Raw genomic sequence first — 26,567 nt, forward strand, 5'->3', positions numbered from 1 at the left:
GAGCTATGATGACTTTCACCTTGATATTTCATATAACCGACTGGTTGAGGCCAGCCTAACGGACAGCGACACTGAACCGAGCTCTCTTCTGCAAATTTCTCCTCAAAGTCCCTCCTGCACCGGAACAAACAAATACAAATCGCAGTTTGAAACAAACAACAAAATGTGAAAGAGCCCGATTCAGTACTCGCGGTGTTCTGGTGTTCAGGGCTCACGCAGAGAAAGGCGTCTCGAGACGCTAAAAATAAGTGTTTTCATGTGTTTTGATCAAAACACTTGAACATCGAATTTGCTTATTTTTGCTCTAGTGCCGACAAATACATACGAAATATGTCAAAATATCCACCTTAGAAATTATTCTCGAAAAAACTGTCAGTTATTTCTTAAGTGAAAGTAAACAGTTGAGGAAAATGTGATGTGTATTATATTGGATGCGTTCATCGTCTCTTAAAGTGACAGCGCCTAATTTAGCTACTGGCTGCTGTAATGTTAATCCAAGAAAATGAAAATGAAAATTATTCACTGCTCTTGACTACTTTGTAGTTTTAACAGTCAAACCAAAAACTATTCAGACACCAGATATATTTTTTGATACACTGAAAAAAGTGCAACAGCCCTGTCATTACTCTAAAGCACATTTTATACTTAATCCGACTTAAATTATTTAATTTTCTGTCTTGTTCTTGAGCTTAAGTAAATTATTTACTTAAATTTAAAGTAAATCTAAGTTCCTCTTCAGGAACTCGAGCTGCGTCGAGAACGATTGGGGAACGCCCCCAGCATGGCGTCTCTGAATCATGTGTGTAATCAGTCCAATGGATGGGCGAGACGTCATAGGCGGGTGACGTCAGAGACCAGGAAGCATAAAAGCCGGAGAAACACAGCCGGCACCAGCCTTTCTGTCTTCAGCAAGCGCTCTCTGTGTGTCTGTATTGTTCAAGAAACTTTACGTTTGTGAGTCTTATTTAGTGTTGTTTGTCATCCCAAGTATGCCAAAAGCACCCTCCAAGACCAAACACAAAATGGGCGAAGGCAAGCAGCGTTTCAGACTGTGTGTTCCTCCCTGTCCTCGCTATATCTCAGGCGGGGATACACACAGTTTGTGCGTTGTTTGCCTGGGAGCGGAGCATGCAGAGTCGGCTCTCGAGAGAGGCGACTGCCCGCAGTGCGAGCGGCTTGCCCTGCATGTTCTCCGTTCCCGGAGGGCTCTCTTCACCGAGGGAGCCTTCGCTAGCGTTCCCCGCGGCGCTGGTCCCGCTTCTGCCGAGGCGGAGCGGCGATCTCGCTCGTGGGGTTCGCAGTTGGATTTGGCAGAGGGAATGGAGACGGGCGAGTCCCTATCTTCTTCCTCACCTGCCAGATCCAGCGCCCGCTCTCAGGGATCGGGCGCGCTCCGGCGCTACTTCTCCCCGGGGAGCGGGCTCTGCGCTTCATCTATCTTCCTCCGAGGAGGTTGATGTGGTGAATGTCGCTGAGGATTCACCCCCTAAATCGCCCCAGTATTAGAAGCTTTTGGAGGTGGTTACTCGTGCTGTGGCCAAGTTAAACATCGAATGGCCAGCCGAGAAAAAGGCTGAACCGCAGAAAAGTAAACTTGATGAGCGTTTTCTGCGAACTAAGCCGCCACCTCCGCGCCGAAGCCTGCCTTTTTTTTCCCGATTTGCACGCCGAGGTGTGTAAATCGTGGGAAAAACCCTTCTCGGCCCGCGTCTTCATCCCCGCTTCTGATCACTACGGCAGCGTAGCGGGGACGAATGAGCGCGGTTATAAGGCGATGCCCCGGGTTGAACAGACGCTTGCGAGCTATCTGTCTCCCGGCGCGGCATCGTCATTAAAGGCTCCGGCGCTGCCCTCCAAGCCGCTGCGCACAACATCAGCGCTGGTGGGCAAGGGGTACTCGGCAGCGGGTCAGGCTGGTGCGTGTCTGCACACCATGGCGGTGTTACAGGCGTACCAAGCCGATCTGCTGAGAGATTTAGATGAGCAAGAGCACGTGAGATCTGAGGATATTACGGAGCTCAGGAGGACCGCTGATTTGTCTCTACGCGCTACCAAAGAGACCGCTCGTGCTATTGGGCGGTCCATGGCAGCAATGGTAGCAGCAGAGAGACATTTGTGGCTCACCCTGTCTGACATGAAAGAAAAGGACAGGGTTTGTCTCATGGACGCCCCGCTTGTGTCCTCGGGCCTGTTCGGCGACGCTGTTAATTCTGTCGTCGACAGGTACCAGGAGGCTCGCAAGCAGGCGGCGGCGTTCCAGCGGTTCCTCCCACGTCGCTCTCTAAATCCGGAGGCTGCCGGGCGGGGGCAGCCTTCGCCGAGTACCAGCTTCTCATACAGGGAGGCACAAAAACAGAGTGTCGCCTCACGTGCTCCTCCAGCTAAGCGGAGCTGTGGGTCCAGACGACGCTCTGGGTCGGGGGCCTCTAAGTCTAAGAGAACCACTTATCTGGGCGTGGTGTGGGATTCGACCACGATGCAGGCACGCATGTCACCTGCTCGGATCGAGTCGATCCTCGCCGCAGTCGCGAGAGTGAGAGAAGGCCAGTCACTCACTGTCAAGCGGTTTCAAAAACTGCTGGGTCTGATGGCAGCTGCGTCCAACGTGATACCTCTTGGCCTGCTGTACATGAGACCCCTACAGTGGTGGCTCAAGACCAAGCAGTTCTCCCCGAGGGGAAACCCACTTCGCATGATCAAGGTCACGCGGCGCTGCCTACGTGCCTTGGATATGTGGAGGAAGCCTTGGTTCTTGTCTCAGGGCCCGGTGTTGGGAGCTCCTTGTCGCCGCGTGATGCTAGCGACGGACGCGTCCCTCATCGGCTGGGGTGCGGTCATGAGTGGCCACCCTGCCCGCGGTCTGTGGAGTGGTCGCCATCTGACATGGCACATCAATTGCCTAGAGATGCTAGCGGTCTATCGAGCATTGAAATATTTCCTCCCAGACCTGAGAGGTCACCATGTGTTGGTGCGCACCGACAACACAGCGGTGGTCTCTTACATCAACCACCAAGGAGGTCTGCGCTCACGCCGTCTAAACAAACTAGCGTACCAGATCCTTGTGTGGGCCCAGTACAAATTTCTCTCGCTCAGAGCGGTTCACATTCCTGGGCATATGAATATGGGAGCAGACTTCTTGGTGTGGAGACCGCCAGCTCGACCCAGTTAACTGCCCGATTGGTACAGTGCTGGAGTTCCTGCAGTGCTGGAGTTCCTGCAGAGCCAGACCAGAAGAAGCTTAATTGTATGTGTCCAGTGCGAGCATTGGACACATACATCCACAGAGCTGCCCTGTGGAGAAGGGCGGACCAGTTGTTTGTTTGTTATGGTCCCCCTAAGAGAGGTCTTCCTGCTCAGCCGGTGGATAGTAGATGATATTTCTCTTGCATATGAGTTCTCTGACCTCCCCTCCCCCCGTACGTCTGGGCCATATTATTAACATTATACTTGTATGATTTCATAAAATGTTATGTTGTACTGGTGTTTTACATACTGTTAGTATTAACATAATAGTTTGACTGCTCTAACTCGTTTAGAATGGTTACACGTTTCCCTCATTACAATGTTAAACCGAGTGGAAATAAAATAATACAAGAAAACTGCTTGAGGTGAGATGGATTGATATTGAAACATAGTATAAAGACTGTTTCGGGTATGCTGGAGTGCAATACTGTACAGCTAGTTACATGTATAAAGTACATGCACGCTTCAGACACTTGTATAGACTTAACGTTTTTATGAAGGTATATATTATGAAGATTTTTATTGATTTATGAAACTCGTGTTCGCAAGTTATTTGCTCCGCTTACTTGTATGGTCTCTCATTTATGATTAACATTAGCTTTACATGAAGGCCCAAACACATGTCTTTAGTGACATGCCTAAACACTTATTTTAAATCATTGTGTCGACCAGCATACTCGCAAAGAAGTGATCTGTTTATGTGAGCCAGGTGGTTAATTCACTTTGTCTTTTGTAGGACGGGGTAGGCCTGCTGCTGAACAACAATTAGGACAGGTTTTGAATAATCCAGTCACATGAAAAAGTAATTTGCACCATTTAATTTTTGCTTTGGAGGATAAGTTTTGTTATTTATCTTTCTTCTCTCCTATGCTCTACCTCACCATTCTCATTGGCTCAATGTGGAAATGCAAAGATTGTGGTGTCTCCAAAGCCAAGCGTTCTGAGCTTCTCAAACATTTTAAGCTTGATCATAGGAATGTTGGACATCGTCATCCTTATCCTTGCGTTTATTCAGACTGTCCTTGTTCATTTAAAACTTGGAGTTCTCTGAAGAGCCATGTGTCAAGGAGGCATCCTCAGCATCCCTCTCAAAAAGATGAATTGACAACTTATAAATGCTTGCTTTGTGAATACAAACACACATCATCATTTAAAGACTATTTCCATCATATTGGGCAGCACCTGAAAAATAATGAAACTGTTCCTTGTGTCTTTAGTGACAGTTGAAAGGTCTCGGATGCCCTGAGTATTTGATAAATTCTCTGAAAACCAAAGCCTCAGACCATGCTTTTCCAGCAAAAAATGTTAAACGACCTAAACGTGGTGAGGCCAATCATATCCCATCCCTACCTATTGGAGAGACAAGAGATTGTGGAAAACCAACCTAGTGTTCAAGATCTGCAAGAAAGATGGCCAGCTCTGTTTCAACAAGAGGAGGTAAAAGCATTTATTTTATTAACATTTTTTAAAATGTACTAAAACTTTAAAATGACTTAAATTGGAATTACCATAGGTTTTACCATTGGAGTTTAGTATGTAGTGTTTTTGAAAATGTCTTGGATGCCCTAATTATATGTTTTGTTGTTTAATGCATTGTGTGCATATGTCTTTTACAACTAGTTCTCAAAGTAAAATCGTTTTTTTTTTTTCTCTCTCTCCAAGAAGTATATTTTCTGTTTCTCTTTCTTACAGATTAATGCAGAATATTTTCGCATCACAACCTTACCTTTACAATCAAGATTTATGGCCTCTTTGGACAGACAGAGCTCTCAGCTTCTCCAGGTTATTAGGAGCAAAGGTGGAGCCCTCCGTGAAAAAACCAAGGACACTATTAAAGTTATGGATCAGGTATTGGTTACATGCAAACAAATTTGCTTGTGGCGATCAATTTAGTAGTGTATTGGTCTAATAAAAACAATACATCTTGAACATTTTGTAGAGTTTGGACATAGACATCAGAAGAGAGTGCCTGCTGAAGTGCCTGATCACATACCTTGGTGAAGATACAAGCTGTCTGATCAAAGAATACCAGGTAATGTAGACAATGTAAACTACTGAAATCTTCTACAACCATGTTTGCCTTAAAGTTATATTTCACTACCAAATCAACATTTCCCTATGTTTTACTCGCCCTCAAAGCATCCTAACTAAATTTTGATTTGGTAGTGACATATCACTTTATAGTAGTAATTGTGTTATCATTTACACATCAGCCTGTGTGACTTTCTTCCACGAATATGTCTGATTATCTACAATGGTCAACACATTGTACGGGCGTTTGCTTGTACAAAGTGTTTAAAAGCATTTTCAAAGCTAAAGAAAGTGTAAAAGTACGTCTTCACCCAAAAATAGTAATCACTTACTCTACTTTTGCAATAAGCCGTTTACATTTTATTTTTATGCTGGACACAAATGAAGACATTTTAATGAAAGTTAGCAACAGATGTTTGGGCTCTACATTGATCTCCATAGTAGGAAAGCTAAATAAATTTTGTAATTTTCAGATGAAGGGATATTTTTTTTTTTTTTTTCACAGTCCCTCAATTTACTCTCTCCTATGTTTTTAGGCTGACCAGAGGGAGGAAGCAGAGAGAGAATTTGAAAAGACCACCATGGCGTTTTTTGTGATCCGTGAAACTGATGCTCTTAGTCGTGCACTGGACATTTCCATTGTCATTGACGGTGTGGAAGTACTCAATGAGTTGCCCTCTGTTGCATGTGCCTGTGCTATGATGTTTGGACTCATTTATGCACTGAACTTAAAATATCCTGAAGGACTCAAATACACCTTTGAGGCCTTTCAAAAAATAATCATGGACATAGAGAGTAAGCAGATGAGCCAAAGGGTGCAGAACCTCTCTTCAAAGCTGCAGGAATGAATTTGTTTCCTTTGACTCAGCTACAGTGTTCTGCTGATGCTACATTTCTTTGAAGATGTTGGACCGTATAAATCCTTTTATACAAAGTTAACTGTACTACTGTTTACTAAACCGGATTTGTTTTATCTTGGTTAAATTGTGTTTTATCTAGGGTCAATTAAATAGCTTACCCAAAAATAAAAATTCTTACGTTGTTTAATCATCCTTAAGCTATTCAAGTATTTAACTTTACATTTGGTTCAGAGACATTTCGACAATTATGAGAGAAGTTTCATTTTTGGGTAAACTATTCCATGAAGGTGAAAATTTATTTTTAAATTTCAATTTATTTTTTTATTTCTACCATTGGCTAATTTGGTAGGTGTTTTATTAAAAGTGTTTTGTTTTACACTGCCCAATTTAAAGCAGTTTTTGGGCCAAACTTGTTTTAACTTCTAAAGGTTTGATTTGTGTAGTCAGTTCTGATTGACAGTTCATGGAAATGATTACAGAATTTTAAATGTTTGATTGTGTAGTCAGATCTGATCAGATCGTTCATGGAAAGATTGTATGTTTCTCTTCGAAACCATAACTGATTCTTATGGTGAATTTACATTGTATCCAGTGTGTCAATGCACAATGTGTTTTTATAAAAATTCTATACACATTGTAGAAATGTTTTATGACAAAAATTGTCAAGTTTATGATGTGTTTATATTGTTAGACAGTGTGTATTTGTATCAGGATACTGTACACATTGTAAAAAAAAAAATGTTGTATTATGACAAAATAAATTGTCAAATGTTTGATGCTTGAAGTCATTCATCTTAGTTGATAAAATTACACATTCTGAAAGTATTTTTTTTTTCATATTATATCAATATTTTAAATTGTATTTGTTTGGATATTTGGTTAGATAGAAAGTAAAATAATTAAGTTAATACAAAGAAAAAACATTAAGACAAAGTATAATTTGAGATTTCATTGAACTTAAAAATATTATTTGATTTTGAGATACTTTTTGCTTTGGCTAAGCAATAGATAGTTAATTATTTTCAAAGTAAAAATTTTAAGTTGATAAAAAGTAAAGTAATTAGATGTAACAAGTTGACGCAATTTTTTTTACTTTGATCCAATGAAACACTTTTTTCAGTGTATATATAGCAAAATTGTAATAATGTGAGAAATGTTGAAGGTGTCTGAATAAATGTAGGCTTGATTGTATATTTCATTTTTACATTGAAGACTATCCAGTGCTTTTTTACATTTAATTATTTGGTTTCTGTACCTTGACGCCTACAAACTTGAGAAAACCTTAAACATTGTGTAAATAGCACAAATAAATAAAAATAAACAAACATACAAATTAGACAATTTCAAACAGGGCCCACTGGTACAACCTTCACCGGGTCGCCGCTAGTGCAATGTGGAATTAGTTTACAGCTTTTTCAAGCAGTTTGTGATGCATTTTGGAAACAGGAGATGTACATTTCTAATGCACCACCTAGCTTGATAAACCCCTTCTCAAAGACTTACTGTTTGTCAATTTTATTTGGGTAACACACATATTCTGAATTCGAATGAGCCATTTTAATCTAGATTAATCTAGATTAATTTCAAGATCACAGTGAGATTAAACTAGAATAAAAAAATTAATCTATGCCCACCTCTAATTAATAAATTAAAAAAATGTTCACTATTGTGCTAAGAAGTCTCTGGGTTAATTTTACACTGTTTCCCTTGGTTTGGTTTTTAGTCTGCATGTGAAAGCGATTTTCCCCTTTTCCCTTTCCCATTTAAATGTGTTTGATCTTATTCAATCTTATTTTCTGTCTTTCATGCAGACCTTATTTATTCTCTCTTCCAGCTTCTGTGATTTACTTTGGAAATGAAGTTCAGGTAAAAATCAGTCTTATGCAACCTGGTTAATGACAATCAACTTCCCAGTCTCATCCACTTTGCAGCTTATTTCAAACAAATGAAAATCTAGATCACTAAAAGACAATTCATGATGTAAGACAGCATCTTTTACATTTACATTTTTTACTTGAGTCATTTAGCAGACACTTGTATCCAAAGCGGCTTACAAAAGAGGAATGAGCAATGGCATACAAGTCTATAACAGTGCAAATAGCAAGGGCTTTTTAAATACTATAATAAAAAATAAAAATAAAAAAACAGATAGAATAGAAAAAGAATAAAGCATGTTTTAGAGGTCTTTTTTGCTTTTGTTAATTGTATAACTAATAAAAACAAAACAAATGAGTACAAACATATTAGAAAAGCTAGTGTTAGTTTTTTTTTTTAATGAAAATAATTAGAATAGAAAGTTCTAGAGGTAGAGGATCAAATAAAGATGGAAGAGATCTGTTTTTATGTGTTTTCAGTCGATTCTTGAAGATATGGCTAAGAACTCAGCTGCTCAGATTGAGTCGGGCAGGTCATTTGTTTGTAGTTTGTACTGCAATTATACTAAAAGTGAACTTCTAGGTAAACTGACAGTTTATTAATTAAATACTTTGTACACTTTGAAGTATAGTCTCAGTAAACGACTAGTTTATTAGTTTTATACTGCAAGTATACTCATAAGTTTTCGTTAAGTGAACTTTACATCATACTTTAAGTATACTACTACTGTCCCAATTTAGGTTTCAATTTGTATATATTTTGTTAAATGAATATCTGAACATAGAAAACATCAAAAGAAATAACAGGGTATCTGCTTCTTAACAAAAATATTTTATTCTAGCTTCATAAATTCTTTTTTATAAACACTTTAATGTAGGTATGTTAAAAAAATAAAGAAAGAAATAACATTTTGAACAAAAAGCTGAAAAAAGACTATGAATTGGATTCAGAATGATAATCAAATGTAAATGGAGTCATTCAACACCCCAAAGCTTGACTGTAATTATTACCTCTTCATCGGTTGACAATTTATTCCATAACATTACAGTTTTGATGCTGTTTCATGTCAAATAATCGTGTTACATGTGTTAGTGTCTGTTGTTTGTTTTTTCTTCTTCACTTGTGTTTTTTTTTTTTTTGGGGGGGGGGGGGAAATTCTGTGCATAAGATGTGTACTAGCACCCTCTACCGTATAATAATGAAAACACGGATTCTAGGAGCACAAGTATAGTTCAAATATATTGAGACTTTTTTTAAGTATAAGCATACGTAAATGTCATTTTAAGAATATTTCTGAGAAGTACATAAAAAGTCAACTAAAAGCATAATTTCCTATTTTTTGTTTAAAAGAAGTATACTAATAGCACACTTGAATAAACTTCTTTTTCCTAGGGTAGAAGAGTACCATCCTCAGGAAAGGTTAAGGTTCAGGTTTTCGTCGAAAAAGTTACCTAGTGGTCCTATGGGCCAATATATAACTACAAATTGGATTTTAAGAGGGTAGGTAATAGTAACTGGGTATCAACAGCTCCTTCAGGTCTCATTCAAAGATGGTAAAGGATTACATTTCCAATCGTTAGAGATAAGCAGACCAGTAACTCCAACTCTTCAAGTCAAATGGGGGGAGTGGGAAAATGAGAAATTATTGGGCATTGCTGCAGGTAGCAGTATCGTCTGGTTTGATCCAAAACTGTTTTGATGTTGTCTGTTTTGACTTTACAGATCACTTTAAGTCATGCACAGAATGAATTACATGAAACAAAATACAATTGTCCTAATATATTCATGGAACATGATACTGTATGACCCCGAATAGTCGACGAACTGAAGCTTTGATTCGAGGAGCCTGGTTCGACTACCAATCTAACAGTCGAATATTCGCAGGGTGTTATTGATTATACCATTTTGACTATATGGGGGAAATACCGTTTTTCTCCCAATAAGTTAATATACTATTATGATAAAGTTGTAAGAATCTGAAAGAAAGAAGCTTCAAATTAATATTTTAAAGTGCGTGAATAAATCCAACCACCCCTATGGATTTATGTTTCACTTTCCATAATCTGAGACTGAAAGAGGAGCATCTTGGCGGCAGGGATTTAAAACTTTACTAAGACTCAAATTTTTTAAAATAAAATAGTTAATTGTTATGGTTTCGCCAGCGTTAAGCGTTAGCTATCTGTTCATCAAAACATAAAACATTATTTACCCTATCTATGAAAATCCTTCGTCGGGGACACTCCTAGTATGAACACGTCATCACACAAAAAGCTTTTCCCTTGAAGTTCGCTTGAAGAATAGTTTGTATGAGAGAAAACATTTAGATGAGTTTCATGGAATGTCAATAAATGATCTGAAACAATTGTAATACTGTTAGCATCTAGCACGTGCACTGGTAACATTGACAGCCTTTTATTACATTATGATACTCAAATAAATCAAGTATCATTATTTATGGTATTATTATTTAGATATAGAGATCATAAACAAACATCTCAGCACTGGCAACCACACTTGTGCCAGGACCGTTTTTTTTTACAAAACATTGCAAATTAGACTATTAACACAGTAGTTCACATAATGTTTTAAATGTTAGAAGGCCATATATATATATATATATATATATATATATATATATATATATATATATATATATATATATATATATACATAAATTAATTATAGAAATAAATAACGAAATTTTTGAGCTGTGATTGAAAACACCTATTTGAAATCAGCTTACATAGTACATCATCCTATGACATGTATGTGAGTCCAGATACACCATCAGAATTCAGCTTTGGTCTCCTGTAGGTAAATTAAGGATACTAATACAGTATGGTTTATCCGGTCACAACCAACTTTACTCCTAACCAGGTTATAGCTCCATCATCCTGAGTTTTGTTATTGTATTTGTTTATTTGTTTATGTATTTATATTATTTGCTTTATTCTAGGAATGCCATTTATAAAAATGCAAAAGACAGTGCAGCACTGACAGAATAATTACAAATGTGTCTCAAATTCCTGTTAAGTTTGCAAACAGTGATGAACATTTGTTGGCCAAAACTGATAAAGCAGCAGAAAACTGTGTGCTGTGATTCATTACAGGATTGAGACACACAGAGGGGAGATTCTGAGCCCACCAGTGCCCTGTAGTGAATAAGAGTATTCTGATAATCCTGATTCTGACTAATATAATTTAGTTCCATAAAATCTCTTAAAAATAAAAAGTATTAAATTAAAAATGAGTATATATATATATATATATATATATATATATATATATATATATATATATATATATATATTTAAATGTATGTATAAATTTATGTGCAAAAGTGTTAGTATTTTCACCAACATAAAATGCTTTTAAGACCATTATTTCTATATCGTTTGCTGTAGTGTGACAGTAGGAAATATCAGTTAACATTTCCAAGCATTTCTTTTGCCATTAAATGTAATAATCCAGTGAGATTTTTGTTTGCACAAGGAGTCTGACAACAGCTAGTGCTCCACACAGAGATCTGCTCTAATCATGATCCAGTCTGTCATGAAGAAACAGAACAAACTGAGACAGACTCAGACCAGAAGAACTGTGGCACCTTCTCCAAGACACTTCAAGAAACCTTGTGCATAGTTTTTAGAATTTAGTCTGTCTCAGTTTTGTTCGTTTTTTCCTGTTTCTTCAAGTAATTCCAGACAGACTGGATGATGGTGAAATCAGTTGTCACAATTCTTCAGAATTTAGTCTATCTCAGTTTCGTTCGTTTTTTCCTGTTTCTTCAAGTAATTCCAGACAGATTGGATGATGGTGAAATCAGATCTCTGTGTGGGACACTGGCTGCTGTCAGACTCCTTGTGCAACCAAAAAATCTCACCCTGATTAATACAATTAACAACAAAGCAAAATATTGAAATAACTGGCTTATAAACATTTTTGTTGGTGAAAATACTAATAGAACAGTACTGTATATATATATATAATTTTAAACCGCTATTCAGATTTGTGGATTTGCTATGGTGTTCAGCAACAGCACCAAATACTTAAATATTTAGACTTAATAGGCAATTGTTTTTTTTGTAATCTGGACTACTACATTCCCTAGATATTGTTTAAAGGTATTTAATTCTTTATTGTTCATTCACACTTTGTATTAGGGCTTCATTAAGTTAACATTAGTTAATTCATTAGTTAACATAAACTGCCAATGAAAAATTCTTCTGAACATTCATTCATCTTAATTATTCCAATATTTAATAACACATTGCTAAAAGTGTTGCAACTGTGTTATTTAGTGAGGTAACATGAACTAAGACTTGTATTTTTTGACAAAGATGAATAACTTCGTAAGCAAATGTAGCTATTGTTCATTGTGAATGTTAATGCATATTAACATTAATATAAATCTTATAGTTATTTTGCACTATAAATACGCAATAATCCACAAATGACTTAAGCTGTTAACTTTTGTTATGTGGCTGACACTCCCTGTGAGTTCAAACAAACCAATATCCCAGAGTAATGCATGCACCATGTCCAGACTGGTTCAAAGCAAATCAGGGTGAAATGTATTCACTGTGAAATTGAAGTTAATAAGAAAAACTACGGCTCCACATTAAAAGAAAACATACAGATGTGAAACAAATGATTACATCTGAACGTCACTTTCTCTGTCAATGCATTGACAGTGAGAATGGTATTTTTGCTGTTCAGAAATCTTTCTTTGAGCCATCACTGCCAATACATGTACAGAAGAGAACATGGGGGGCAAACCACAGAATCATGTGTGAGGTAGACCAGTGTAACACAAACACAAAGTGGTTTGAAGGCATTTGAATGCGACCATTTGAAATCCTTGGATTTCTGTCCTCGAAGCACTAATAACACTATTACTCTACATGAAGAAATGCTGACAGAGATGGTGCAACAAAAGTGGTTCAGGGAAGACAGAAAAAAGAAGTGCATTGAAAGACAGCAGACAGCTGCTATTCTAGGTGTGCCACTCTCAGTGGAGGTAACAATTTCTGGACCCTCATCCAAGAAATATATTTCAGTGAATGAACCCAAAGTTCATATTATAGCCGCCTTGGGAGAGTAATTTTTGTGTATGACTCCAAAAAAATCACATGGAGTTGTCCATGCAACAAGACAAAACAATCATGCGTGCATAAATCAATTGGTAAATGGCATTTGTTTCAAACCCAAAAGTCGCTTTTGAGAAAAGTACGGACCACAGAAATGAATGATCCCATCCAGAGTTCTCCACACCAAACAGAAGATTTACAAGATCAACAGTACCCACCAAATGAGGCAGGCTTAAAGAAAAAGGTGCTATATTTATTGAAAGAGAAAAGACTTCCTGCAGACCTGCCAAAGGAATTGGTCAATGGCCTTCGGGCTAAGTGTGAATTCCCGTGCATCCTAATTCCAGAGGAGACTTTCTGCTCACAATGCAAAATCATATGCTAAGTGAGCTGATCCTCATCACATCAAGGGCAAAGATTCTGACCTTTACAGGAGTTATTGAAGGTAAATTATATATATATATATATATATATATATATTAGGGCTATCAAATTATTAAGATTTTTAATCAAATTAATCAGAATTTTCAGTGGATTAATCAGGATTAATCACCATTTGCAATTACACCTGAATCCTAACCATTTTTTTTTTCTGAAATGCATACCAAAAGATAAATAACAGGACACAGATACATAATTTTCATGTATTGATTCATCAATATGTGGTTATTTTTTTCTGAATTTCAAAAGTTTAACATTTACTTAGATCAAATTTACCTGAGCACTATATCAAACCATGCCATTTAACTACAGATAGTGTAAGAGTTTTAGGTGAACCAGTGGTTAAATATAGCCACATATCTATGAAATTATGCATAGAGAAACTCGAAAGAATGAACTCAGAAACACAAACATGCGCCACCATCACATAAGCAGCACTCTGGGCACTCTTGTTTTTGGGAGAAGTTCATTTGCTCTGCCACAATACTTTAGGATCGATATTTTCACGTTCTGAAGGCTTCAAGTGCCAGTAAGACCAAGTAAAAATGCATATGCTTTTCCAAACAGCTGTAATTTCGCTGCATTGCACATGCGTTCTGCAAGCTCCAGCGTATCAACTACCAAAGTCATCTCTGTTTCTCAAGCTTGGCATGAATGTATTTGAGAGTAACTGGGGTAAAACCTTAAGCTTCTTCTGTGTTTTCGTCGCGGCGCTCGCCGCTGTTTTTTACTATCTTGAGAATTCAGAGACCGACGAGACTTTCTTGACCTGAATAATTTGTCACACTGGGCATGCGAGAAATGCGTTAAAAAATTTGGACATAATTAACGTCGTTAATTTTTGACAGCCCTAATATATATATATATATATATATATATATATATATATATATATATTAATGCAAGAATATTCAGAAATGTTGAATGACTGCAGTTTGAAAAGTTAGAATTTCCACCTACTACAAAATCTGCAGCAACTGCAGAATGACATTCCGCTATCAACAGTACAGAGACGGAAGTCATAACTTTAATGACCACCTGCTGATCTGTCTGCATTTATGCATGATTCTTCGCAATGTTATTCAGGTATGTTACCCATTATAGTACCTGATATTGCTGCTTAAATTATTAAAATTTGAAAGTTGAAATTGCATTTGAATTCCTTAAACTTTAAGATTCAAATTTGCCTCTATAATGTTGTTTGAATTGTTCTTGTAGAATCACACCGCAGTTAGGAGAGTCCTCAGCCTGCTTGAAACCACTGAAAATACAACATTTCCCAGCCATGACACGGTGCTTCATGCATACATTGATTTTGAAGCACTGACAAATCATGATTACATGTACTCCTGCATAAATTGTGGTTATTATCCTAAAGTGGTAATCATGGACCTCCACAAAAAATTAGTTTTTACTGTGCCTTGTAAGTAACCACACTAAACACTACCTAAAATTGAAAAGATTTTTTTTTTTTTTTATATGAATTCCATTTGTTTTAGTCAGTGAAATAAAAACTCCCCCTGAAGACTTTGAGGGAAACGCCAACATTGTGTCCTTTTGGGAGCAAGTGGCACAAGAGATGGTTGGTCGGGGATTTCTTAGAAGTATTTTAGTTGTTGTTATTGTTGTTATTATTATTATATTGTTACTATGCTGGTTTAATTGTTTTTGCTATTAATAGAAATTGTATTGTTATTGTTAACTTATGTGCTTTACAATGTGCTTGTTAATGTAAGGTGGCAAGAATAACCCCCTCGTAGTTCCCCCGAGTTATGATTTTTGGGCTCCTTGGATTGGTGTCAACACAAGTAAATCCGAAATGGTGTTAAACACAGAATTTGCAAAAATAAAAAAAAACAAGCCATGTGATATGGTGGATCTTGATATTACTGAAGAACGACTTGGAGACGAGCTCTTCAAGATGAAGGTGAGCTCTTAGATAATAATTATTATAATAAATTAGTCAATGCTTTTTATTTATGTCATAATGATGGTTTAGGCTGAAGCCATAAGGAAACTCTGCAAAGAGTGTGGTTTGGAGTCGAAAGGATCTAAGATGGACCTTTTTTTACGGTTAAGACAGGAGATGCAAAACCGCTCCTCGTATGACAAAGTGTTCCAGAAGTTCTGGGGTGCTTCTGGTAAGATTTCTTTCTACTCTCCTTGACATTTACTTTGATGATTATAATGTAAGAATTATTTTATATTGTTTTATTTGTTACACTTGAAAGCAACTACAGTTATTAAAAAGTTAAAAGTTATTTAAAGAAAAAGTTAAAGAAATTTTACTACACTAGCTAACACTTAATTGTACAATCTACTAATTTTATCTTCCTTTTCTGTTAGGTGGATGGGCAGTAATTACTTGTCCCTGTGGAGTAGTGTACTCAATTAAATGTAATATTAGAGCAGAGTTTCCAAGAGACTTCGCTGATTTGCTCTTTTCTTGGAAACACTTCCCAGATGTGTCCCTGTATGAATTTACTAGAGGACTAGCAACACATGCCAATCTTCGTGAACCAGAAACTTTACCCTTTAGCTCATGAAGGCAGACTTGTGGAGCCAACACCTGAAAATATTCAGCTGGCTAAAGAAAGCAAGTTGACCATGAATTTGCCTTGGTTAAAAGTTAAACAGCCGGAAAAGGATACCACTTGCCATCCTCTAAGCGGTTCATCTGAGCATTATGCTCTGTATGACCGCTTTCATGAGTTTAATACAAAAGACCCGAAAGATGGCCTCAGAAGAGTCGACTTAGTCCCAGAACTAAGTGGTTGGTTGAACACACAAACTGCAGAACAGCTGTTTGCTGGGATGCGGAAAAATAACTATTTTATGAACATGCTGACACCTTCAGCACACGCATTTTTAATGTGAAACATAATCCACCTCTACAACAAATAAAAAAATGAAAGCGTGAAAGAAAATCTAAGAAAAATTGTATCACCAAATGATCAGTTGACTTTAAATGGTTACGGTCAGATTGTTGTAGGTAAGATTATTCCTATTACTATGTTTTTGGTTATTGTGAGAGTCACAATAATGACACGATGACAGACCCTCAGGAGACAAAAAGCGGAAACGTAACCAATGTACGCATGTTCATTTTTAAAAATATGTAATGTGACGTTAAACTGGATGTTGTTGTTTTTTTTATAAATCTATTTACACTTTTATGTACTCCTCAGTTCCTTCTGAGTTTTCCATGGTGGGTATTACTGCTCTAAGGGATGTGCAACCGAACAAGGCATGCTGGAAAGTGTTCCCTAGTACAGTCCGGCTGAATCAGGTAAAGTTTTTTTTTGTTTGTTTGTTATTACTATGGTTACTTTTTTTTTATTAAGATTAACAAAAAAGACACATTGTAGTACTTCACTTTTATTTTCATAGCTAAACCATGCCTTAAAGCTGCACTAGGGAACTTTTGTAAAAATATATTTTTTAAATTTTTGTTAAACCTGTCATTATGTCCTGACAGTAGAATATGAGACAGATAATCTGAGAAAAAATCAAGCTCCTCTGGCTCCTCCCAGTGGTCCTATTACCATTTGCAGAAAGTCATCCGCTCCCGGTAAGAAACAACCAATCAGAGCTGCGGTCCGTAACTTTGTTTGTGCTCAAAATGTAGAAAAATGTACATAATAAGCGAGTACACCATGAATCCATTTTCCAAACCGTGTTTTTAGCTTGTCCTGAATCACTAGGGTACATCTATAATAAGTATTTATATTCAGACTATTTTATATTGCATCGGGGGTACCGCGGCGGAGTAACCCAGTACCTTTGTGATTCTTCATAGACATTAACAGAGAGAAGTAGCTCCGACTACAATGTTCTTCCGCAAGACGCAAGCAGTTATGTTTATTAACCGCTAGAGCATCAAAAGTTCCCTACTGCAGCTTTAATGGAGACGGGACCAGCCAAAGAATTTTTGGCATCTGTTGGAACCACAGTCCTCACCAGGATGGATTTCCTTACTTTAGGGCTCCAACGTGACGTTGAAGCAAAAGTGAGATGCAGCAAAAATATAGTTTTACCCTTTAACCCATAGAGTACAGTATAGTACCATGTGCCCTTTTTTGTCCTTAAATTTTCACAGATTGTAAATGCGTTTCTTTGAATGTTAACAGATTTTGAATGCCTGTCTTTCTGTTGTGAAGGATGTTGCTGACCTGACCCTGCAAAGAATTCCCTTGATCAAATATTCTGTATCCACAATGTGTGGAACAAAATATTTTTTAATTGTTGCACTTTTACTTAACAGGGCATAATGGTCCATGTCTTTAATTCATATGTGACAGTGACTTGGTTGCCACCCTTGTGTGCAGACCCAATGTGCAATGTTCCTGTGAGTATCATTGTTTTGTGACTGAGGCAGTATGAAGCCATTTTAGAAATAGTTATATTCTAAATAACTTATCTATTTATAAATGTCTAAATTGATTTCATATTTACTTTTATTCTTAGAAAAATCTAGTAAGTCATGACATAATTCTACTTCCCTCCTGGTCAGAAAATCATTGGAATATCTGTGTAGGTCTCAAAATAATTCATTCAAAAATGATCAAATAATCAAAATGTTTAAATGTTCTGCTTGGGTATTTCATACCTTACAATTGTAAAGGAACATGCTAGCACTTGACAGTTGATGTCAAAGTTACATTGTTTTAGATCATGAAGCCAAAAAATAGAGAGATCTATTGGCTTGTTTCCCTTTCCGGACGTGGCTTCAGTGATAGCCGTTTCATGAACAGTTACAGGTCTTACGTGTGAAATGTTCAAAGTTCATGAGTTCGGGGTTATGTGGTTCAGTTTTAAACCATATATCCCCATTTGTTTATTTTTTATTTATTTTTTTTTACTTCAGATTGAGCTGTCTTTCCGTGTGTTTTTTAAAGTAATTTTATACTTCTGCTTACTTACACTTTTAAATTACTTACACTTACATGATATTACTCTTAACAAGCAACTAGCAAAATCAGTCATTCCAGGGCCATGGAGGGAGTATAGCTGTGATGACATTACAGTAAGGACCAATTATACTAAGGCTTGACAGCTTTTGATGTTTGAATTTGTATCTCTCTCTCTCTCTCTATCTATCTATCTATCTATCTATCTATCTATCTATCTATCTATCTATCTATCTATATATATATATATATATATATATATGAGAGAGAGAGATACAAATTCATATATATATATATATATATATATATATATATATATATATATATATATATATATATATTTCTTATTAATAATATTAATAATAATAATATTTTTTTCTTGTAATTTTCAGGGCATTCCCAGACAACACAATTCAAATAACTGCGGAGTGTTTGTGTTAATGGTAAGCAATGGAGTGTTGTAACCTAAGTCAGACCAGAAAGTAAGATAAATGTCCTACATCCTACATCAGAAATTGCATTTGATTTTTTGAACATTTCTGGTATATGATTGTACATTGTCTGCTAAAATTAACTTTAATTCGTATTGTAGTATGCACTCTATGTGGTATTGAAGGGGCACTTTGATTTCAACGAAGTCTTAAATTCCAAAGTCATTTATTTAGAGATCCTTAGTTACCATTCGCTCATCAGTGCTCTATTTTACAGTATGACATGCCAACAATTAGAAGGTGGTGGTGTATGAAGTAAGTCCGATCAAGTTGTATGTGAAATGTTGCAGACTTATCTGTAAGAATACATTTAACAGTTTAAATGGTACAAAAAAGTGTTTTTATGATGGCACATATTGCTGCCACGTGTTATGTTGTTTTATGATCCATGTTGTTTTTATGATATGTTGTTTTAATAAGATAATTATCATTTTAACAACAACTTGTTATTACGAGAAAATATGTCATTTATACAACATTATCGAGTGGACAAAGTAAATGTTTGTGGCAGTAATGTGCTACCGTACGTTTCAACTATAAAGTGCAAATCATTTAATTTCATATATCAGTCTAAACCTGTGAATTTCAAATCCTCTTCTGGAGATGTCATTAAGATCAAACTCCCTCCATAATCTCTTTATATTTAAAAAATTTGAAGGTCAGATGCGGAACGAAAACAACTCAGAAAAAAGATGAGACTGGAAAGAGCAGGTATGGATTCTACTTTAATTCTTGTTCAGCACAATTAACAGAGTTTTTGACATTGATGCTACTCTTATTACTCTCCAATTTAGAGCCAATGGAAGCCCCCCCCCACCTGTTGATTATTTGACCAAGGTAAGCACAGTATAAAATCCTGTCAATCTATCAGTTTTTTTATATCAGTCTTATCTGCAGTCAAATTTTAGATTGACTGTTGGTTATTTTGGACAGATGCCTCAGGAGATTCTCAGACAGATCCTGTTGAGAGTTTTCATTTAAAAAAAAGACTAGAAAATCAACTTTCCTAATGATTTTGCACACAGTATAGTTGATGGCTATGTTGATTATAAATTAAATCTCTTGGGTAATTTACAGACAAAGCAAATAAAACACTTTTCCTAACACCATCCTGTAATATATTTAAAATACATTTAAAGCATTTTCCTCGTGAGCCTCTTTTGCCTTTCTTCAACACGATTTAATGTTGTTTTAATATTGTTTGTTCCTTTATGTAAATTAGGTGTCGTGAACTGGAATGCATTTTCTGCACGATACAGAGAGCAGTTCTGGGTGCCATATTCACTGACCAAGTGCCTACGGTGCTGTGAAAAATTCAAGGACTATCCACCTGGCTATGTTGGGAATGGCAGGAGGGGAGTCCTGCGTGGGTTTTATTCTTCCAAAGACTTCGAGGGCTACTGCTCAGTTGATTGTTTTTTAAATGATGGAGGTAAATTTCATATTGTGTAGATGCAATTTTTTTTTCTCATGTGTCATGTTTATAGTTTTAATCGATTTTTAAATGTAATTATTAATAAGATTAGGGAGGAGCGCGTCAGATACTTAGCCTAATCAACACAGGTGGAGCATAATCAAGTAATCAATCCCATAGTATAAATATCGCTGACCTACCTCTATCCATTGACGGTTTATCAGCATGCTGGTTCGCTTCGTCAGTCACCTTATCACAGACCCAATTTTTGTACCAACGAAGAGTGCTACAGAGGGGATTTATAAGACCTGCTGCTTTTGCCGGACCCCAGATCATTTCTACCCAGCCAAACACGGCCGCTGAGCAGCATTAAGCGTCATCGCGACAGCTGCTCTCCTCGCCAAGCCACACATCGTGGCCAATAGACCGTGCAAGCTCCGAGCTCGCCTCGCTCGATACACTATCGTGCCGCCCGAGACCGAGCTCTCATCGAGCGCTGGATTGCAGCAGAAAGAATCCAACCAGCCTGGGCTGAACAGTTCTCACCACGGCTCAGCCTTTCACCACAGCGTTCCGGCCGAGTGGCAGTTTGAGGCCGCTTCCTCTAGCGGCGCAGACCGCGCGATGTTAACCAATACATTTCCAGGCAAAGACGCTAAAAACAGGCTCTTCTTTTTCTTCATTGGATTTTTATAGCAGTTGGCATCCAAGTGTTGCATCTAAAAGCAGTTTCGCGGCTAAAGTTTGTTAAACGACGTCATGACGTAGTTCCGTCTTCTTCTACTAGTGTTTTATGGCGGTTTTGGCAAACCAGCGTAAAGGTGCATTACCGCCACCCGCTGATCTGGAGTGTGGATCGCGCATAGATTTGGACTACAGATACAACGTTCCGTCGGATGATGATGCCACTTTTAACCACGAAGCCAAGGCATTAGGTTAGATTATTGTAATGCCTTGTTCTCAGGCCTTCCAGCAAAATCGTTGAGCAAGCTTCAGTATATACAAATTCTGCCGCACGTGTGCTCACTTGTACTTCTCCTCGTGAACACATTACACCGGTTCTTTCACAATTACACTAGCTTCCCGTAAATGCGAGAATTGATTTTAAAATTCTTATCTTAACATACAAGGCACTTCATGGGACTGCACCTGAGTATCTTTGTGAACTCATCAGTCCTTATATAACATCACGCTCTCTTCGCTCTACTAACTCTCTTTCACTTCACCAGCCATCATGTAAGCTAAAGACCATGGGGGAAAGAGCCTTTTCATATAAAGCCCCTAAGCTATGGAATGTACTTCCTCTGCACGTCAGATATGCACCAACGTTGGGTGATTTTAAAAAGTTGATTAGGTCACATTTATTCAAGACTGTCTTTCTTTAATTAATTGTTGTATTGCTTTTGGTGTTTCGTTCTATTTTGTTATTACTTTATTACTGTAGCGCTTTGGGTTTAAGAAAAGCGCATTACAAATAAAATGCATTATTATTATTATTATTACATTCGCCTTACCGCACACGTTTAAACCTCACCGAAATGATACAGACATAAGTTCCATGAAAAAAAAAAAAAAAAACTCACCTTTTAAGGACCGTAATAGGGAAAAACTGGCAAGTAAATATCTTTAGAAACCACTAAGAAGCGAATAGCACATAACAGCTGTTAACCCATTTGCTGCAAGCATCGCCAACGGCCCCAGTCTACTATCGTTTCACTTTCACAGCACGTTAAACATCACTCTATTGTAACAGAAATGAGTCGAACCAGACAAATGAAAGAGTCTATCAAAGCTGTGTGCACTGAAACACGAGAGCCGAATTCCTCAGGAAGTCATAAATCAGTTCTAGTGCCACAAGAACCAAGCAAGATGACCCACCAACTTGTTCACACAACAGCTTTCAACATGAACACCACTAGAGCAATTATTTACAATTTCAGTTCGAAGAAGAGATTGTCAAATTTGTTGTTCGTAATTGAAATGCAACGCTGGACATCACATGAAAACCCATGAGAGTACTGCACAACTTCTATTGACTTCCCCCCCACCTAGCAGAACCAGACTGAAATTCCTAAGGGGAGGAAGGGCTTGGAAGGGCTTTAAACCTCCGTCTTCACAGAAAAGTCTTTTGTCATGAGAATGGACTGCTTTGTACATATATATGGAACAGAATGAACTCAAAAAGACTCATAAATGAATCAGTCCATCGCATCACTCCATATTCATTTATGTGTAACCCACACATTTGACTATCATGTTATAATCACTTATTGTGTATGTTTTTTTAATAACTATGGAATAGCTGAAGGATACATAGTCATGTCTGGTATGTGTGTAATTTAATTTTCTTGCTTGATATTGTCCTGACAATCATTTATTTGTAAAATATATCATAACCTGGTTATAGGAATCATGTCCAAAATTAGACCCTGCGAGGCAGGAACCACATGCTTGGTAAGATAAACAAATGATTTATAATACCTCCGAGCCAAGACCATATCTGATTGGTCAAGACAACATTTGAGGTGTGGCCAACAAGGAAGTTTAAATACTTTGGACACCATGAAATTTTGCTTTTAGTTCGAGCATTGCTTGTGCTGTCAGTCATGCCTTGCTTTTAGTCTGCTTTTAGTTCTAGCCTTGCTTGTGCTATCAGTCATGCCTGCTCTTAGCTTTTAGCTTGTAGCTTGGCTACCTAGCTTTAGCTTTTAGCTTTAGCATCTAGCCATGCGGTTAGTCACCATTGTTCTTTGAGCGTGGTTGCAGCGTGCTACAGCCTGCACGCCTGCTGCTACTTAGCCACGATGAGAAGAAACACAACTTGGTCTCATCAAACTTTATTTCTTTTCTTTTTCGTTTGAGAGTTTCGTGTTCTGAGTTAAGTTTGTAACGTTGCGTTCAACTTCAACCAGCCCAAACGACTTCATCTTCAGCCAACGTCCAACCACGGGCTTCCCAGGACGTCACTTCAGCGACTACTGAACTCCCAGCCAATCAGCGACAGCAAAGGGACACCTTCAGGCAATGTACCTTCAGACATTTGTGCTGGTGTATCTAATATAATTTTAACCTCACTGAAGAACTCAATGCGAGGGCTAATTACGTGATTGATGGTTGTTCATATCTATGCAATTTAACGTATTGCTGTAAACTTGGGATTCCATATTTCCATTCTCTTAAACTCATCTTTCCCTAACTTTCGACCTTCCTGCAACTTGTGTGAATGTGTGAGTGCGTGCGTTTATGTGTTAGATTAGTTTATATGTCTTAGATTTATCTAATAAAGCCTTATTCATATTGAAAAGAGAAGTATCTTGTGTTTTGTGCTTACAAGTTAATGTCTTAAACTGCCGATCTTGTTACTGTGCTAATTGATAGTGTTTTCACTATAGTTTGGATATTAGTATCCAGCCCAGATTTGATGTTAAACGGCTCGTTCAGTGAATCGCAGTTATCAGCCGTGAAACAGTGATTCTGTTCAAATTCCCTTTAAAATCTTAAATGATTCCCTTTGAGCTAAATTGACCTGTTTCTGTTACACTATTACTTGATCTGGATAAACCCTGCATCAATCGAAGTCTAAAGACTTTGGCTTTTATATTTGACCAATATTTCGATAAAACATCATTCCAGTGATAATTTTCCATCATGTCAGGAAAACTATTCCTATTCCTGAACGGTAAACGTCAAAGTGTTAGCTCGTGGACAAATGTTGATCATGGATCTAGTCAGAAAGAATCATGAACAGAAACATCTTTATTTTGGGTATGTAATTTCTGTCTCCATGCCAAAAATGGGGGGTGTCTGGTAAGGGGTTAACGTTACTGCTATAACCATGTCTTTCGGTACAACATCTTACAAGACTAAACATGCTTCATCGTTTCCAAAAGCCTCTGTGTCCATAGTCCATACTACAATGTGAAAACAGCTTTCCAAACGTATCCGCTCGGGAGACCGTCTAAAGAGCCCGGAGGCCAAATGAGAGGAAATATGCTTTTCCAACAGGAACATAATAAGGTGGACAAGGCTTGAGGAATTGTCAAATCAGGCAACCAATTGCTAAGCTGGTAACACAGTAGGCTACCCATTCATTTTTAGCTTGCCCCATCAAATGTTACTAACCCTTTTTACTCTTCCCACAGCCAACATCTACAGCAGCCGAAGCAAGTAGCCTTTCATGTACCTCCTCACTGCCGCAGCAGTGTCTGCTCCCGCAGGAGCCTTTCCTAAACCTCCTCACTGCCGCGCAGTGTCTGCTCCCGCAGGAGCCTTTCCTATACCTCCTCACTGCTGCGCAGTGTCTGATCCCGCAAGAGCCTTTCCTGTACCTCCAAACGGCCGTAGCAGCTTCTGCTCCTGCAGGAGCCTTTCCTATACCTAAATATATTATATAATTTTTTTTTAAAAACAAGTCTCCATCCACAAATAGACATACATCGTTTGCAGATATAAGGTATTCCATCGTACTTAACAGGTAATCCGATACGTGCCATTTTTTTTTAAAGGAGCTCTCACTAACGGAGTTAATGCCACAGTTACAGTTACGAATCTACTATCGTATATTTAAAAAAAAAAAAAAAAAAATTCACAGGACAAGCGAGATGACAGTAGTGCCGACTACATGAACTAGCAGTATTTAAATATAGTATTTCATACTTAATGCCAGTGTATCAGTACGTCCGAAAGTATATTTTTCGATTATTGGTGATTCCATAGGCTCTTTTCGTGCACCTGCATTGTCAAAAAGGCAAATAGTAAGCTCAGACAAGTATAAAGAATCTTTCTCTTACTCCACCCACGCACGATTACATCGTCGATATGGACCATCGATCTCACGTGCTGACAATGACCACATCGCCGATACATGGCACCTATTTGGGGTACACTGGCACAGGAAATCCAATTTATTTTTGCACGCTTAATTTCGGATACTAAGACTGCACCAAGATTTTTCGGACTCATTATCGGAAGCAGCCCAGTGGATTTGCTAAACAATTATTCAAGTAAGCCTCACAGCGTCTACCCTCGTAGACAAACAAATCATCCTTAGTATCGAACTCCCTGCCAGGTGCTGCAAGAGGGCTCCCGGTTGAACCAACCTTTGCCTTCTCCGTTCAACTATCAGCAAAGCTTACTCGTATGACATCGCCTCCTGGGCAGCCAACCACGACCTTACTGCGTGGTTTAGGTTACAAACCTACAAGCAAGCTGTTCGATGCCGCAAGTACCAAACACACAAATAAACCCTCCCTCCTTCCTACGGTCGCCAAGGCTTACCCGTCTCTTGCCGGGAGTAGCAAACTCCCATAAAACGCTGACGACAGCCTAACGACCACACAAACTTACCTTTTCCATCCTACGGCCTGCGAGGCTCACCCAGTTTTGGGGAACAGGAAGTCCCCGCTGGACCCTGGCTAGAGCCTCCTGGCTACCTATCGTTACCTTTTCTGTCCGCCATGCAGAGAGGCTTACCCGTTCGATGCGTGTGCTCCCTTCGGACGCCGGCAAAAGCCTCCCGGTTAGACAACCTTACCTTTTCCTTTTCTATGGTCAGCGAGGCTTACCCGTTCGATGTGTGTGCTCCCTTCAGACGCTGGCGAGAGCCTCCTGGACAGACTTGCTTTACGTTTCCACTCTACGGTCGGCGAGGCTTACCCGTTCGATGTGTGTGCTCCCTTCGGACGTCGGTAACAGTCTCTCGGCCACACTACTTACCTTTCCATTTGACGGAAGGCGAGGCTTAACCATCCGATGCTACAAGTCTCGTCCTCTCGCCAAATCCTGCACAAAAAAAAAAACAACAACTCTCAGCTCTCTGAGTTAGAGGCCCCATCGGATGCCGCGAGAGTCCTCCCAGTCGGGTTTTCCTTTCCAACTCTCCCCGTCCGCCGAGGCTTACCCGTCTGTTGCGTGTGCTCCCTTCAGACGTCTGGCGACAGTCTCCCAGACGGGCCTATGCTTGCCGGCCGCAAGTGAGTCTCATCCATCCGATGCCGTGAGTCGGGATCTCCCTTCGGATGTCGCCAGAGTCCTCCTTGTTGGCCAGCCCAAAGCTTTTTATCTGCCAAACAGAGAAGACCCAGACGTCCGTCATCCTGAGTCTCAATCTCCTGTCGAAGGCTTCATGGGCCCTCTCGGTCAGCGTTAGGCCCTTCACCCACTGAATAGCAGGGGCTATCAGCCAGTAGGGCCCGTACGCCGACACCGTGATCTAT

At 38.5% G+C, this 26,567-nt stretch overlaps 1 protein-coding gene across 1 annotated transcript; it reads left to right on the forward strand.

Annotated features, from left to right (window-relative positions):
• The first annotated feature begins 4,230 nt into the window (after positions 1-4,230).
• LOC127958162 (uncharacterized) lies at positions 4,231-6,914 on the forward strand. Its single transcript, XM_052556961.1, has 4 exons — positions 4,231-4,680; positions 4,936-5,091; positions 5,183-5,275; positions 5,811-6,914. Exons 1-4 carry the CDS (start codon positions 4,528-4,530, stop codon positions 6,120-6,122), a joined length of 714 nt encoding a protein of 237 aa, XP_052412921.1. The 5' UTR covers positions 4,231-4,527; the 3' UTR covers positions 6,123-6,914.
• Positions 6,915-26,567: the final 19,653 nt, after the last annotated feature.

The sequence above is a fragment of the Carassius gibelio genome, chromosome B5 (genome assembly GCF_023724105.1).
Source record: "Carassius gibelio isolate Cgi1373 ecotype wild population from Czech Republic chromosome B5, carGib1.2-hapl.c, whole genome shotgun sequence".
In the NCBI taxonomy this organism is placed as follows: Eukaryota; Metazoa; Chordata; class Actinopteri; order Cypriniformes; family Cyprinidae; genus Carassius; species Carassius gibelio.